General features: G+C 33.4%; 1 protein-coding gene across 1 annotated transcript in view; it reads right to left on the bottom strand.

Moving 5' to 3' along the window:
• LOC145277738 (F-box only protein 15-like) overlaps window positions 1-13,974 on the bottom strand; it is a 61,564-nt gene that overhangs the window by 41,934 nt on the left and 5,656 nt on the right. The window contains exon 2 of the mRNA XM_080129452.1: window positions 12,957-13,091. Coding sequence (XP_079985578.1) covers window positions 12,957-13,091 — 135 coding nt within the window. The remainder of the gene's footprint in view (window positions 1-12,956; window positions 13,092-13,974) is intronic.

Here is a 13,974-nt window from a genome sequence, read left to right as displayed (position 1 = left end):
CCTCTCTTTTTATATTTATAAGTGAAAAAGTTCAAGCAATCTTTAACATTTTATGAGAATATCTTGTTTTTGTTCCATCAACTATGACCAAATAGAAGTTATTTTTACTCTTTTTTCACTCCAAGGCATATTGCTACTTGGAACATAAAGGGCTACTATTTGGAATAGTTTCTAACACAGAACTGTGGGGAGTTGAGATGCCTGTTCATATTACATTTAAACTTTTGCAGGTTAGTAGAGTCAGAAAAGCAGGAAATGGGAAGGGAAGTCTAGCAGTCCAAGAGAAGAAACTATTAGAATAGAAGGTTTTCTGGCATTAAGGGACATCAATGAAGGGGTGTGATTTTGTTACAAGTTTATTAAAGTACCTTTCATTAAAGTACTTGTAAAGCAGGAGTTTGAAAGATGAGCTCTCAGGTATGGTGTTATTTGTCATGGCAATCAGTGGTTAAGAAGATTTTTTTATAGTTGCTAAAGGAAAGAAGCTTAATCTTCGTAGCATTAAATGTTACCATCTATTTACCACTATTCCACAACAGACTGAAGGTCATTTTCTAGGGTTTCTGTCATTAGCTTGGATATATGTACATTCATGTTTTCCTCATGTCTATTATAAGGCATGATGTCATCAGCAAATATATTCATCTCAGACACAATTTTATCAGGGTAGCTTATGAATATCAGAAATAATAAAGGTTCAAGGATTGACTCCTGCAGCATAGCTGCATTAATATTACATTGTTTAGATGTACAGCCATCGAGAACAACCTGGATTTTTCTCTTGTCTAGAAATGATTATTTGGATTATTCAAACTACTGTCTTATTTTAGATATTATTCTCACAATGTTTTCGCTGATGTAACCTCAGACCTTCTTCAGGTGTATTTTGTCAAACTCGGAAATATTTCTGTCAAACTTGGGAATCTATATATAATTTCGATGAAACACTATTTCATGGGATTAGCTTGCTCTTGTTTCATCAGTCATAAACAATTCATAATTGAATTCTTAGTATTGCCCGCACAGAAGATTAAATCTTCAATCTCCAGAAGACTGTCAATGAGGAATGATTATTATTTAGCATTTTATCCATTACTCCAGTTTAGATCATTCAAAACATAAGAATAACATCCAAGATGAGAACAATTGTCCATGTTATTCAAATAATACAGACTATCATTCCTTATCTGAAATATTCCAAAACATAATTTTAAAAATGTGTTTTAAAGTTGTGTATGTGAAAATAGATAGGGTATGGAAAATTTTCTAAAGTTTACTCCATAAAACAAATAAAAATAAATAAATAATAATTCCTAAAAAAATTGGATTTGTTTTTTCATTTAAGATAATGAAATTACACTTACAATGAGTACAAAAAAAAAAATACACATTTTCAGAAATGTTTACACAACTAAAAAAAAACACAAAAAAAAAATCATTTAAAAAGTGAAGTTCACACAATAAATAGCAAAAACAGAAAAGTAAACAGATATTGGTAATTGTTACAAAAGATATTTGATATATTGGCCATATTTGTTTGTTGTTGAGGGGAGAAGGACCAGCATAATTGAATTGTTCTTCAGTTTTAAAATATTCAAAATTATAACCATTTTAGCCACAACATTATGTTTGCTTGGTGCTTATATTTTAATTTTTAATGAAAGACTGTTTTAGCTGTATAATAATATAGCTAAAACATAATAGCTAATAAATGTTTAAAAAGGATGTGTCCTCTATAGTATCAGACCTGACGGAATGGTTAATTGTAGGTATAGACTGTTTCATACCCTCGAAAAAGTTTCAGCAAAAGCCTAACAGCCAGCCATGGTTCTCTCCAGAATGTGCTGCTGCCATTGCGCACAGAAATCACTTTTTCCACTGTTTCCAACGTAATAGATGTATGGAAACTAAAGCCACTTTCAGGACTGCCAGCAACCATTGTAAGAAAGTAATAAAGAATGCAAGAGAGTTGTATGCTCAATCCGTTAAGTCCAAAGTAGCTGAGCAGCGGCTTGGTTCCCACCAGTTTTGGCAAATAGCAAACAGAATCCTGAACAGAAGCGTGTGCTCTATCCCAACTATTATCAATGGACCTGAGGTAATCTTGTCAGCATCAGACAAAGCCAAACTCTTTGCCAAGAACTTTGCAGCTAATTCTACCCTTTGCGACCAAGGCCGCCAACCCCCAATATTTCCTCCTGTATCAGAAAACACGCTGTGTGATATAAGTATATCTGTACGTGATGTTGCCAAGCTAATTAAAAACCTTGATTCCAGCAAAGCAACTGGCCCTGACGGTATTCCAATTATAGCACTCAAAAAACTTCACCCTGAACTAGCGCCCATACTTACAAAACTGTTTAAACGTTGTCTTAAGGAGAATAGTTTCCCATCTCCCTGGAAAATTTCATCAGTATGCCCTGTATTTAAGAATTCAGGTGATCGCTCATCCCCCTCTCAGTACAGGCCAATAAGTCTCCTGTGCGTCATGAGTAAGTTGCTGGAATCTGTGTTAAATACAGAAGTAATCAACCATCTCAACAAAAATAACCTTCTTAGTGACACTCAATATGGTTTCCGTTCTGCTAGATCTACAGCAGATGTGCTTACAGTTATATCTCATAGGATTAGCAAATCTCTCGACGGAGGCAACCTTTCTAGGGCAATTGATCTTGACATATCTAAGGCCTTTGATAGGGTATGGCATAAAGGTTTACTTCATAAGATCTCTAGCTATGGTATAGCTGGAAATGTCTTCTCAATTATTAAATCATTTCTTTCTGATAGGTTCATAAGAGTAGTAGTTGATGGGCAAAAATCAGAAGTTCACAGTATTAATGCTGATGTCCCTCAGGGGTCCATCCTGGGCCCAACTCTTTTCCTGATCTACATTAATGATCTTACAAATCACATCCTTACATCATTTGTAGACATTTATGCTGACGACACTACCATTTATGGTAGCACATCTAAGACAGTAAACGACCAAGTTCTCTCCAATTCTCTTTCCTCTGATCTTGAGCACGTAGTACAATGGGGAAATGAGTGGCTGGTTACTTTTAATGCATCTAAAACCAAGCTTCTCTCTTTACATCATCAAAATTCTGATCCACATCTGGCATCAATTGAAATGAATGGCTCTCGTCTTCAGGAGGCCTCAAGTTTTGACAAGCTTCTGGGCTTGACCATTACTCCTGATCTTAAATGGAACACGTACATCAAATCTGTTGCCAAGGCCGCTGGAAAAATGGTGGGATCTTTCTATCGATCCGGTAGATATCTCACTGCTGATGCAATTCTCTATCTATATAAGAGCCAGGTACGTCCAAGGATGGAATACTGTTGCCACATCTGGGCAGGAGCTGCTAGAAAGAACTTGTCCTGCCTTGATAGAGTTCAAATTAGACTTCGTAGCCTCGTAGGAGATGTCCTTTTCTCTTCCCTGCAACCTCTATCTCACAGAAGAGATGTTGCGAGTTTGTCTCTGATGTATCGTTATTTTCATGGAAAGTGTTCGACTGAGCTTCAGTCTCTGGTCCCCCCTCGCCTAACTTTCACAAGAAACACTCGTCTAGCTGAAAACACTATCAAAAATTCCCCCCACTCTTTATCTGTGCCTAAACCTAAACGTAGATTCCATGAACAAAGCTTCTTTCTTAGAACTGCACGCCTGTGGAATTGTCTTCCATTTTCATACTTTCCGGCTGACTACAATATGGTTGTGTTCAAGTCTAACGTAAATAAGTTCTTGATGAGCCGTTCCATATAAGTTATCAAATTTACCGAATTTTCATTACTAATGATTACTATATTGTCCAATTTCTACTGTACACTCTTTAACCCTTATCCTCGAGTGGCCTCTTGGCCTTGATAATGTGGTGATTCCTATGTAAAAAAAAAAAAAAATACACTTCTATATATGTATGTTATCACCTTAGCTGTGGTGCCATCTCAAAACCAACAGAGTCTATGTCATTTCTGAAATACCCTTTTCCTTATTGACTGCGATGTATTGTTGATCCTGTGCAGTTCTAGGAGGTCCATCCTCCCAGGCTTTTTCCTCAGTATGGTCTTTGATTTCTACTGCTCATATTTATTTACCTACTAGCGGGGGTACCCAGCGTTGCCCGAGTGTTTGTTTCCGGGATGGGGGGGGGGAGTTTTAAAAAATGTTATGGTAGGTAAGTAGGAAGGATCAAACCCGGAGTCATGAGTAAAAGTAGGAAAATAAAGTGTGAAAAAAAAAAAAAAAAACCCATCTGCAACGTTAACAGTTCGGCTACCAAGAAAAGTCCATTCCAGTTGTTTAGGAAAAAAAAAAAAAAAAAAAAAACGACTACGGTAGGTCGGCGCGAACGTGAAAATATAATGTGAATTATCCAGCACGCTAACCACTACGCCACAGAGCACTGCAGCTTAGTTTAGTGATTTTAAATAACTTCACATGAAAGAACTACGAAGCCAAACCGGTGTTTTCTTCTCAACTGTTCCTTGTGAACGATCCCCAAACGGTGTTAAGTGGTGGCAGGGGGAGGAGGAATTTATTAGAGAGAAAATATTTTACCACTTCCATTGATCTTAACCGATTTTGGCTGTGACTTCTCAGCAGAAAAAGTATAGAAATTTAAGATTATCGAGGAATTTGAGAAATAATAAGCCTTATAACACACCTCAGATATTGTTCTGCCGTTTGTGCATATTATATTTGCATGAAATATCTTGATTTTTAATCCTATTAAGGTCAAAATCCGACGGGAAAAAATGAGTTCATTTTATTTATATAGAGATATCTGGTTTGTTGTAATATATTATCTGAAATAAAAAAGGCCAACATTCACAGGATATTGAACAAGTCCTCCAGGTTGGACATCCAAAGGAACCCTTGCCAATCATGGCACTCAATTTTTTGGTTTTTATATTTGTTTGGTGTCATTTTTTCATAGTTTTGTTGGTGTATGTGGCAACATCAGAACCAAGCTTATTTTACTTGTGAGACTGTCATAACAGAGTATTCATCTCATATGTACAAATAAAAGTGCACTATCATATGCACTCTACATGTTAGATGTTTATAAATGGATCAGTATTACTTTTAATGGCAAATCAATATGCACATATAAAACACAATCCCAAAGTTATGCCACTGATTTTAAAAAATACTCTATATATTGCCATGTAATCTATCATATAAATCTCACCTGTCTGTTTAAATGTCTCAAATTTATTATTTTAGTAATAGCGGGCGATAATGTGGGTTAAATCGTAAAAAATGATGGTAGAAATTATTAACATATCCAAGAATTATGTAAAGTAATGAAATGTGAGTTATTTTATTGGTGAGTATGCAATGAAATAAACAGCCCAGACAATGTATGAAAGTTTTTATTTTAGTAAGAGCAGGATGATAATGTGGGTTAAATCATGAAAAATGATTGTCAAAATTAGTAACGTATCCAAGAATTATAGGATTCAACGAGATAGACACAAATATATACTAGCAAAATACCCAGAGTAACCCAGGATTGAATGAGATACATGCAAATGTATGCTAGCAGAATACACGGGTGCCTGGGATTGAATGAGATAGATGCAAATATATACTAGCAGAATACCTGGCGTTGTCTGGGATTGAATGAGATTGATTGAAATATATACTAGCAGAATTCCTTGCGTCGCCCAGGATTTAATGAGATTGATGGAGATATATATTAGCAGAATACCCGGCGTTGCCCTGGATTGAATAATGTAGGTTAGAATATATACTAGCAAAATACTCGGCATCACTCTAGATTGAATGAGATAGGTGGAAATATATATTAGCAGAATACCCGGCATCACTCTAGATTGAATGAGATAGGTGAGAAAATATATTAGCAATATCCCCGGCGTCACCCGGGATTGAAGGATATTGATGGAAATATCTATTAGCAAAATTCCTGGCATTGCCCCGTATTGAATGAGATAGGGGCAAATTTATACTAGCAGAATAATCAGTGTCAGTCTGGATTAAATGAGGGTGGTAGAATATAAAGTTTGTACCAGAAATGGCTTAAAGAATTTTCTATCTCAAAATTACTTTATTTGTGAAGTCGATTCCGGATATGGCTTAAACAGTTTACAACCTCAAAATTAGATGAATACATATATATTGTTGGTTTACTATGAAAGTTTACTAGGCCAGTTTCTATAGGGGGTGATCTATATTTTTTTAAATTTTTTATGTTATCATCCGGGTATGATATGAGGGTTGGAGAGGTGGGTAGAAAGAAGCATGATTATGTTAATTTTAAGTTCTCTTTTGGGGGTTGGGTTGGAGAGAGTAATGTCCGTTTTGGGGTCAAAAAGTATGTGAAATTGTTTCATATATGTATTTAAATTATTCGTCTTAGTGTAGGTAAAATTATTTTGAATATGTGTTGTATATTCACTGTCCTTGCAAAGGTAAAATTATTTCATATACATGCTGTAAATTATCTACACTAGGTAAGATACAATTATTTCATATGTCTAATACCCGTCCTAGTTAGGTAAAATATTCTTTTGCTTGAAAGAGCAAATGATACATAGATATTAAAAATTCCTCTCTCCTAAGAATAAAAAATATATTCAAAATCAAATTCAATTTTCTCATTGTTTATATGGTCCCGAGCAATGCCGGGTAGCCCCGCTAGTCTATAATATAAATCTCACCTGTCTGTTTAAATGTATATATGTATGTCTTGCAAAAACTTTCAACAGAGGCGACAGATTTTCACAAGATCATTATCACTTGACACTTCGGACGACAAATATCGAAAAATTGGCCAAAAACATTAATTTCTTCACCCTCAACTGGGCACTTTTCTACAGGGAGAGGTCGCTTTTTTCACTGATATTTTTAAAAGTCATCGTCTCTTTTCGATTGTCTAGCCTTAATTTAACCTATGTCATTTCCGGTTTGGCGATGGGTGCAACAGCTAACAAGTCACTTTTTTTTTTCTCACTTTCTTTTCCTCTTTCGCGGTACGGGTTTGAGCCTGCCTGCCAATACCACTATTTTTTTTTTTTTTGCGCTCGCAATTTTCCTGTTTTTTTGCTCAACCAACACCCTTACACACACCTCCACTTTCTTTTCCGCCTTCGCGTCATGGGTTCGAGCCTGTCTGCCTACTACAACTTTTTTTTTCTTTTTGTTCAACACACACCTCCAAATACCCTGGCAACGCCGGGCACCCAGGCTAGTATGCACATAAATCAGGAATATCAAAGGAGGACTGTTAGGCAATTGTGTTTGAAATGGAGTAATAATAAAAAACAAGAAAACACAAGAAACTTTGAATATTAACACAAATGCCGTGACATGTGATAATATTATATTAATTGAACAAGGGAGAGAGAGAGAAGATAAAGCAATCACAGCATATTATGCTGTCTACTTCTCTGTCTTTCTTATTTCTTAACATTACCAGGCAGAAGAGAGAGAGATGAAGAGGAGAATGAAGGCTATGTGGTTTAGCTGTGGCTGTTTGTTTCTTTCTATTTCCTTTTTGCTTGGTAAGCTTTTAACAAAATAATAAGGAGGAAAATTAAATTGAAAGGGAGCAGAGGATAACATAATTTTGAAGTGCAAGGTTTTGACAGTCAAGTTTGAGTTTTTGGAGTGCAATGTTGAGGAAGAAGAGATATTGGCAGAAAAGATGATTGAATAAGAAACAAGAGAGCTGAGAAAGCTTTAAAGGGCAATATTGTGAGGAAGGATTTGAAGAAGAAAGAGATGCTTGTGTAAGAAAAAAATATATGGTGTCCTATCAGATGAAAAATCATGTAAACAGATAAGTGAATATTAAAATTTGTATGCTGACTAACAAATCTAATATATAAACAACTATATGTTTGTCTGTCTCCATATTTTCAAACTATCTCCTCCGAAATTAAAAGTTGCAGAGCGACACTAGGAACCTCAAATGATTGAATTTTTTATGGGCCGTTCATTTATGGGTCTTAAAGCCAGTTAAAATTGTTTTCAAGGGATCAAAATTGAAAAAATCATTAAACAACTTATATATTCATCTTAGTTTATTTTTAATTGGTTTATATGCATGTCACGTTGGTACAGTGGTAATGTCACCAGTTTTGAATGCTACAGTTTTGCTTCTGGTTATAGCTGACGGCACCTAAATACTTTTTTTTTTACTTTTGAAATCACGACTCTATAATAATATGAAATCTGGACAAATGAAAATATCATATTTAAGCGTATTTTATGCCCCCACTAGTATGTGTTAACTGTTACGAACAATGTTCATGCACCGTCTTAAAAAAAATTTTTTTTTTTACTTATATTCTTATTGGTCCCCTGACAAAAGGAGGGTGGACCTGTAAAGTCACATTCGTACATTCGTCTGTCCACACTTTTCTCAATAACTACACCTTGGAAATTTTTAAAATTTTGCACAAACATTAAATATGATACGAGTAAAAAAGCAACAGAAGGATTTTCCGAGAAAACTCCGGTTGCCCCCCTAGGGGTGCCTTTCAGATTAAAATGGCTACAATTGACACTTTTGTGCTTATTAAAAAAAAAAACTTGATGCTTTTGACTTTTATAAAACTTCTTGAAAAATTGTAACTAACTGATTTCTATATAATTTTGTTTGTCTATACGTTGCGATAATTCTTGGGTGTACCTCAGGGGCTCTTTTAGGGCTAATAAAAACACTCCATTTTTGGGAGTATTTTACTAGCAATACACATGAAAAAATTGAAATAGCTTGAAATATTTCAATATTGGTATGCATAGAAAGAGCTTGATGAGCTAAGAAAGAATCTTTTTAAATTTTTAAAATCTGATTAAAATTAAAGAAGTTATGGCTATTTTTGTGCCTCACACGTTTGGATATTTTTCCCTCTTTAAGACCATATGCGTTTCGTCACATTTTTTACACTACTTTTTCAGTAAAAATGTCATATCTTTGTTAAAACACAAGACTAAGAAATGAAATTTACCATATAAGTGTATTTTTGTACAAGGAATCAGAATATGCAACTGAAAATCTCCCAAAGTTTATGGTTTCCAAATAATCTGCAGTAAATGTGCATAAATATGCAGCAATTCCTTAAAAATGCCATGTATCCATAAACAGAAAAGAAGTTGGAGAACTCAAAGTTGAATTGTAATGTGCTTTATGTACAAAAAAACTTAAATCTAAACATAAGACCATTTAAAAATGAATATATTGCAATATTTCTTTGGTATTATTGTAGATTAACACCTTCTGTTTAACCCCACTCAACTCCTTCTGACCACCCCTCCAAAATGTGATTCTACCTTTTTAGGAAATTATGTATAAAATGCCATGAAAAACTTTAATGAAAGATAAACAAATTATTTTAGAATTGAATGTAAAATAATTTCCTATTACAGGTCATTCTAGCATTTTAGGGCAGTTAACTGTTTTTTTTTCTATGGGAAAATATGCATGCTTTTTTTTTTTTAAGATGATTATGTGTAGTTTTAAGAGGGTTTCTATGCAATGAGAATATGGGGAGGGTTGCCATTCGGACTTTGAATTAATTGTAGTGCTAAGGAAAATTATGTGTGAACATACTGAAAACTTGACAGAGACAAAGCTAACAAAAACAATATTAGAGGGAGGAGCGGTTAGTTTCACAAAAATTTAATGTAAAATAATTCACCATTTCCTGGCCATTCTAGCATTTTAGGACAGTTAACCAATTTATTTTTATGTGTATTTTTCTTTAAGGAAGGATCTATTTTTTGTTTGTTTGTTTTAGATGCTTGTATGTGGCTTACAGAGGTATTTTGTTGGGGGGGGGGGCTTGCCACTCGAACTTAGTGTTATTATTAGGGTTAAAGAGTGTTTTAGGAGGAGACTTGCCACACATAATTTGGATTAGAGGTGAAGTTAAGAGAGCTTTTTTTCAAAGAGAGCGTTCAAAAATTTGTTGATTTCTATTTTCGAGGTTGAAGGTGTTAATTCCATAGGCCGTTTATACTACACTGGAGCAGGTTGTAAAAATATCTTTCGCTTAATAAGTAGAAAAAAAAAATAACAAAATAAAAAGCTTCTTAATTGTAGTTTGATGTGTTTTCTAACTGCTTTTAAAATTTAAAGAATATTGATATAGATTTTGAGGGTTTGTATTACTATACACATAGATTCGAAAAAGTTGTCAACAAAACAAATATATAACAAATAAATGTTATCAAAAGCAAGTTACTTTTCTACCTAACTGGATAACTTTTTAGTGTTTTTATTTAATGTAACATGTTTATTCAGCTTGAAAACAGTGTTTACCGATGTTTTGGAAAATTTTAAATGGCGCCCGACTCTCTTGAAACGGTAAGTTTGGGGAAAAGAATTAAAAATAAAAAAGTAGACAAAATACTGCTAGAAACTTGCTCAATGTATGTTACCGTGACATAGGCTGACATATATTCGGTGAGTTTTTAACAGTATTTTGTATAGTTTTTTTATTTTTAACTCCTTTTCTCAAACTTACCGTGTCAAAGAGAGTCGGGCCGGGCACCATTTTTAATTTTCCAATACATCGGTAAACACTGTACGTTTTTCGAGCTGAATAAACATGTTACATTGAATAAAAACACTAGAAAATTATCCAGTTAGGTAGAAAAGTAACTTATCTTGCCTTTGATAACATTTATTTGTTATATATTTGTTTTTTGACAACTTTTTCGAATCTATGTATAAACGAGATTTTGATACTTATTTTGATTTTGAAAAAAAAACATTTGTGGCTGTTCGCAGTAAAACATTGTTTTAATTCGCTGTTCAAAACTAATTTAAAGAATAAAAGTGCATGCAAGCTATATATCTACAAAAGTTTATTTTGTTTTTTTAACCATGTTTTTAAATTTGACGAGCAATGTGAGAAATTGCAACAGATTCATAATGCCGAATTGGTTGGGATTGTTGTCATTATACATTCTGAAAACCGAATAGTTCTAAACTAATGTTATTCTGATAACAAAATAGCTCTCATTAAACATATAAGAACATTTATATTCATATTTTCATGTTTTTCTTAATTCGTTCTTGAATAAAAATTAAAGAACGCGTGTTGTTTATACACTGTGCTATCGCTGATTCTACAGGCTGGAGCTGCTGCTGCTGCTTCTAGTAATACTAACTTCATTTGACCAAATTCGAGAAATAGAAACAATTTTTTTTTCGGGTAGGTCCTTTTAAATTATCAATTACCGCGGTCCTACTCAACATAAAATAATACTTTTAATTGATAAAGATAGTAAAAAGATTGATTTACTTACTACTGGGTGTCCGAAGAATTTTTTTTTCAAAATGTTCGATACTCGTCATATTAAAGTCTTATTTTTAACACGACAAAAAAAGAAATGGTCAAAAATATTTTGGACACTTGACAGTATTAAGATTAACACCTCTTCTGATTGGTTTCCAAATTTCATGACGAAATTCTTCATACAATCACGGTACGGACCTTTAGAAAACAGGGGGGGGTCATTACAAAACCTTACCGAAAACGCCATTTTATGACGTTCACATTTTTATCACTTTATTTGCTTAAAACTCTTAAAATATATAATGTACATTCATATTTATTAATTTATTTGAAAGTATATTCATTTCCGAACAAAACAGTAGTAATTTGAAGACTTGAACTGCTTTGGTTTAAAAAATATGGCTATTTTAGTAGAACTACCTTGAAATCTGTGATTATCCAAAGCGTTTTTTTTGTCCGTGTGTATTACTAATTTTACCATATTTCTACTCATTTGTTCAAAATTTTCTGTGTATGTCTATTTAGCAGTTTTGCATGGTGCTGAACTCAAATTTAAATATGTCAAGGCCTTGGGGACTTTTGTAGCTAAATGGTGAGGGGGAGTGTGGCAATGCTGAACTTAGTCATTTTTTTATGTCTCGTTCACTGTGCACTCACGGGGGATCATGCATGCTTCACTTGTTTTCATTGCATTTACGATTATGTTTTAACATTAAATTGTTTATTATAAATCATATCTGTGAGTTCATCATTTTTATAATAAGTTTCTTATCCTATGTGTTTCCCTGTAGACATCAGTTTCAAACTCAGGAAATGTATCCTAATCCAAAATGAATTCCAAATGGAATATAAATGTTAATTTGTGTCCAATATTACCAGTCATCAGAATATCATCATCATCATCATCATCATCATATTTGGTTTAAAGTTCTTTTTACATGCTGGCATGTGTTGGGCAGCTTTTAGAAATTGGCTTTCAAACTTATCTCTGGTCATGATTCTTTGGAAGTCATTTCGTGTTTTTATCAAGCCACCATCTCTAGCTGCTTGCCCACCAAGGCTAAAGAGCATTTGATCTGCTCTTTACTGATGCTTAATAAAAAAAATATTTTCTTTCCCTATTGTTGTTTTTCTTTCAAAACCAAACAAATGATATGCATGTTTAACGCATAAATATACTGTCTTTTACTGATGTTATTAAAAGACATTCTTTGTTTGTTATAGTGAATATAAAAATGACAAAACTGGGGCAGTGGAATGGTTTCTGCGTGTGATTGAGTGTAGTAGTCTTGTGGGGATATCTTTTCTTCAAATATCATCTCTTAGTAGTTTGTTGAAGCAAACCTTTTTTTTCCATCCACTTATGTGTGACTGTCTCTAATGATTTGTGAGACAGCAACATCGGCTATATGTGCAATGAAACACGAGCAAAACACTTTTGGTAGAAGTAAACATAATTTTTTTATATAAAAAATAAAAAATCAATATAAATAAAAAAAAATCATGATTATGAATTAACTTTTTGTGGTAATTGGAATGTAATTTTACAGTACATATATGTGTGTGGGTTTTGCCAGTGTTAGAGTCAAGAACTAACTAAAAGTTGTTTTTCCAGAATGTTTATAAAAATCAATGAGATCATTCATTCCTAAATCAACTAAACATTTTCAACTTACTTATTGATGGATGTCTGTCGACATTTGTACTCATTTCTCGTCTTGGCAGTAGAAACAGGTTCCAAAGAGAGGCATCGATTTGCAGCAGGGGCAGCTACAGGGAGGTTGTCTCTCTCTGCATTATATACCTTGGGTCTGAAAAAAAAAAAAAAAATGACAACAATAGAAAGAGGATTTCGATTTGTGGTCTTTTTGGTGACATTAACATGAAAAAATATTATTGTTGATGAATTTCAAACAAAACAAACAAGGAAAATTGATTAGCAAATAACCAGGTAAAATCAGTATACTAACAATTTCAGAATTACCATGATAAAGGATTAGAATATATAAAATAATGATAATGGATTTCAATCATATTGTTTTCCTATATTAATATAATTATGAAATATTTCAATACAGATCTGATCAAAATTTAAAAAATAAATTTAAATTTTACATTATAAAGTAAAAATTACCAAGATTACTAACAAGCATTCCTAACGACTTAAAAATGCAATCATAATTAAATGTAAACATGCATACATCTATATAAAAAAGTCAGTTTCTTTCTTTCTTGTATCTAAACAATAATGTAAAGTTAGACACTTTCTCGATTTTTGCCATCAAATAACTTTCTTCCTACAAAAATCAATATTTGATTCCAGTTTAGCTGTTCTTTTTGTGGATCATTGCAGCATGTTATTAAGAACAAAATGTAATTCGATTTAATTCCTCCCAGAAAATACTTTTTACAGACTCAAGATTTGTAATAAGAAGTATTGAGATTTAGGAAAATCTTTAATCGGTTTTCGGCCAGAAATTTGGCTGTCAAGGGGTCAAAGTTCAACAATTTGACCTTTGAAAACTCTACCAAACTCCTCTGCCAATTTTGGGTCTAAACACTTGCAATTTTAGATGCAACTTCCTAGGACATGGATCAAACTTTTTAACTTGATTTGAGCCCAAAACAATAAGGGGTCAAAAATGGGGTCAAAGTTAAAATTTGACCTCTCAGCCAATTTCTGGTATAAACATT

Source organism: Euprymna scolopes, chromosome 6 (assembly GCF_053919585.1).
Source record: "Euprymna scolopes isolate OS-2025 chromosome 6, ASM5391958v1, whole genome shotgun sequence".
NCBI lineage: Eukaryota > Metazoa > Mollusca > Cephalopoda > Sepiida > Sepiolidae > Euprymna > Euprymna scolopes.
The sequence above is the reverse complement of the archived record's forward strand: the minus strand, read 5'-3'. Positions and strand labels throughout refer to the sequence as shown.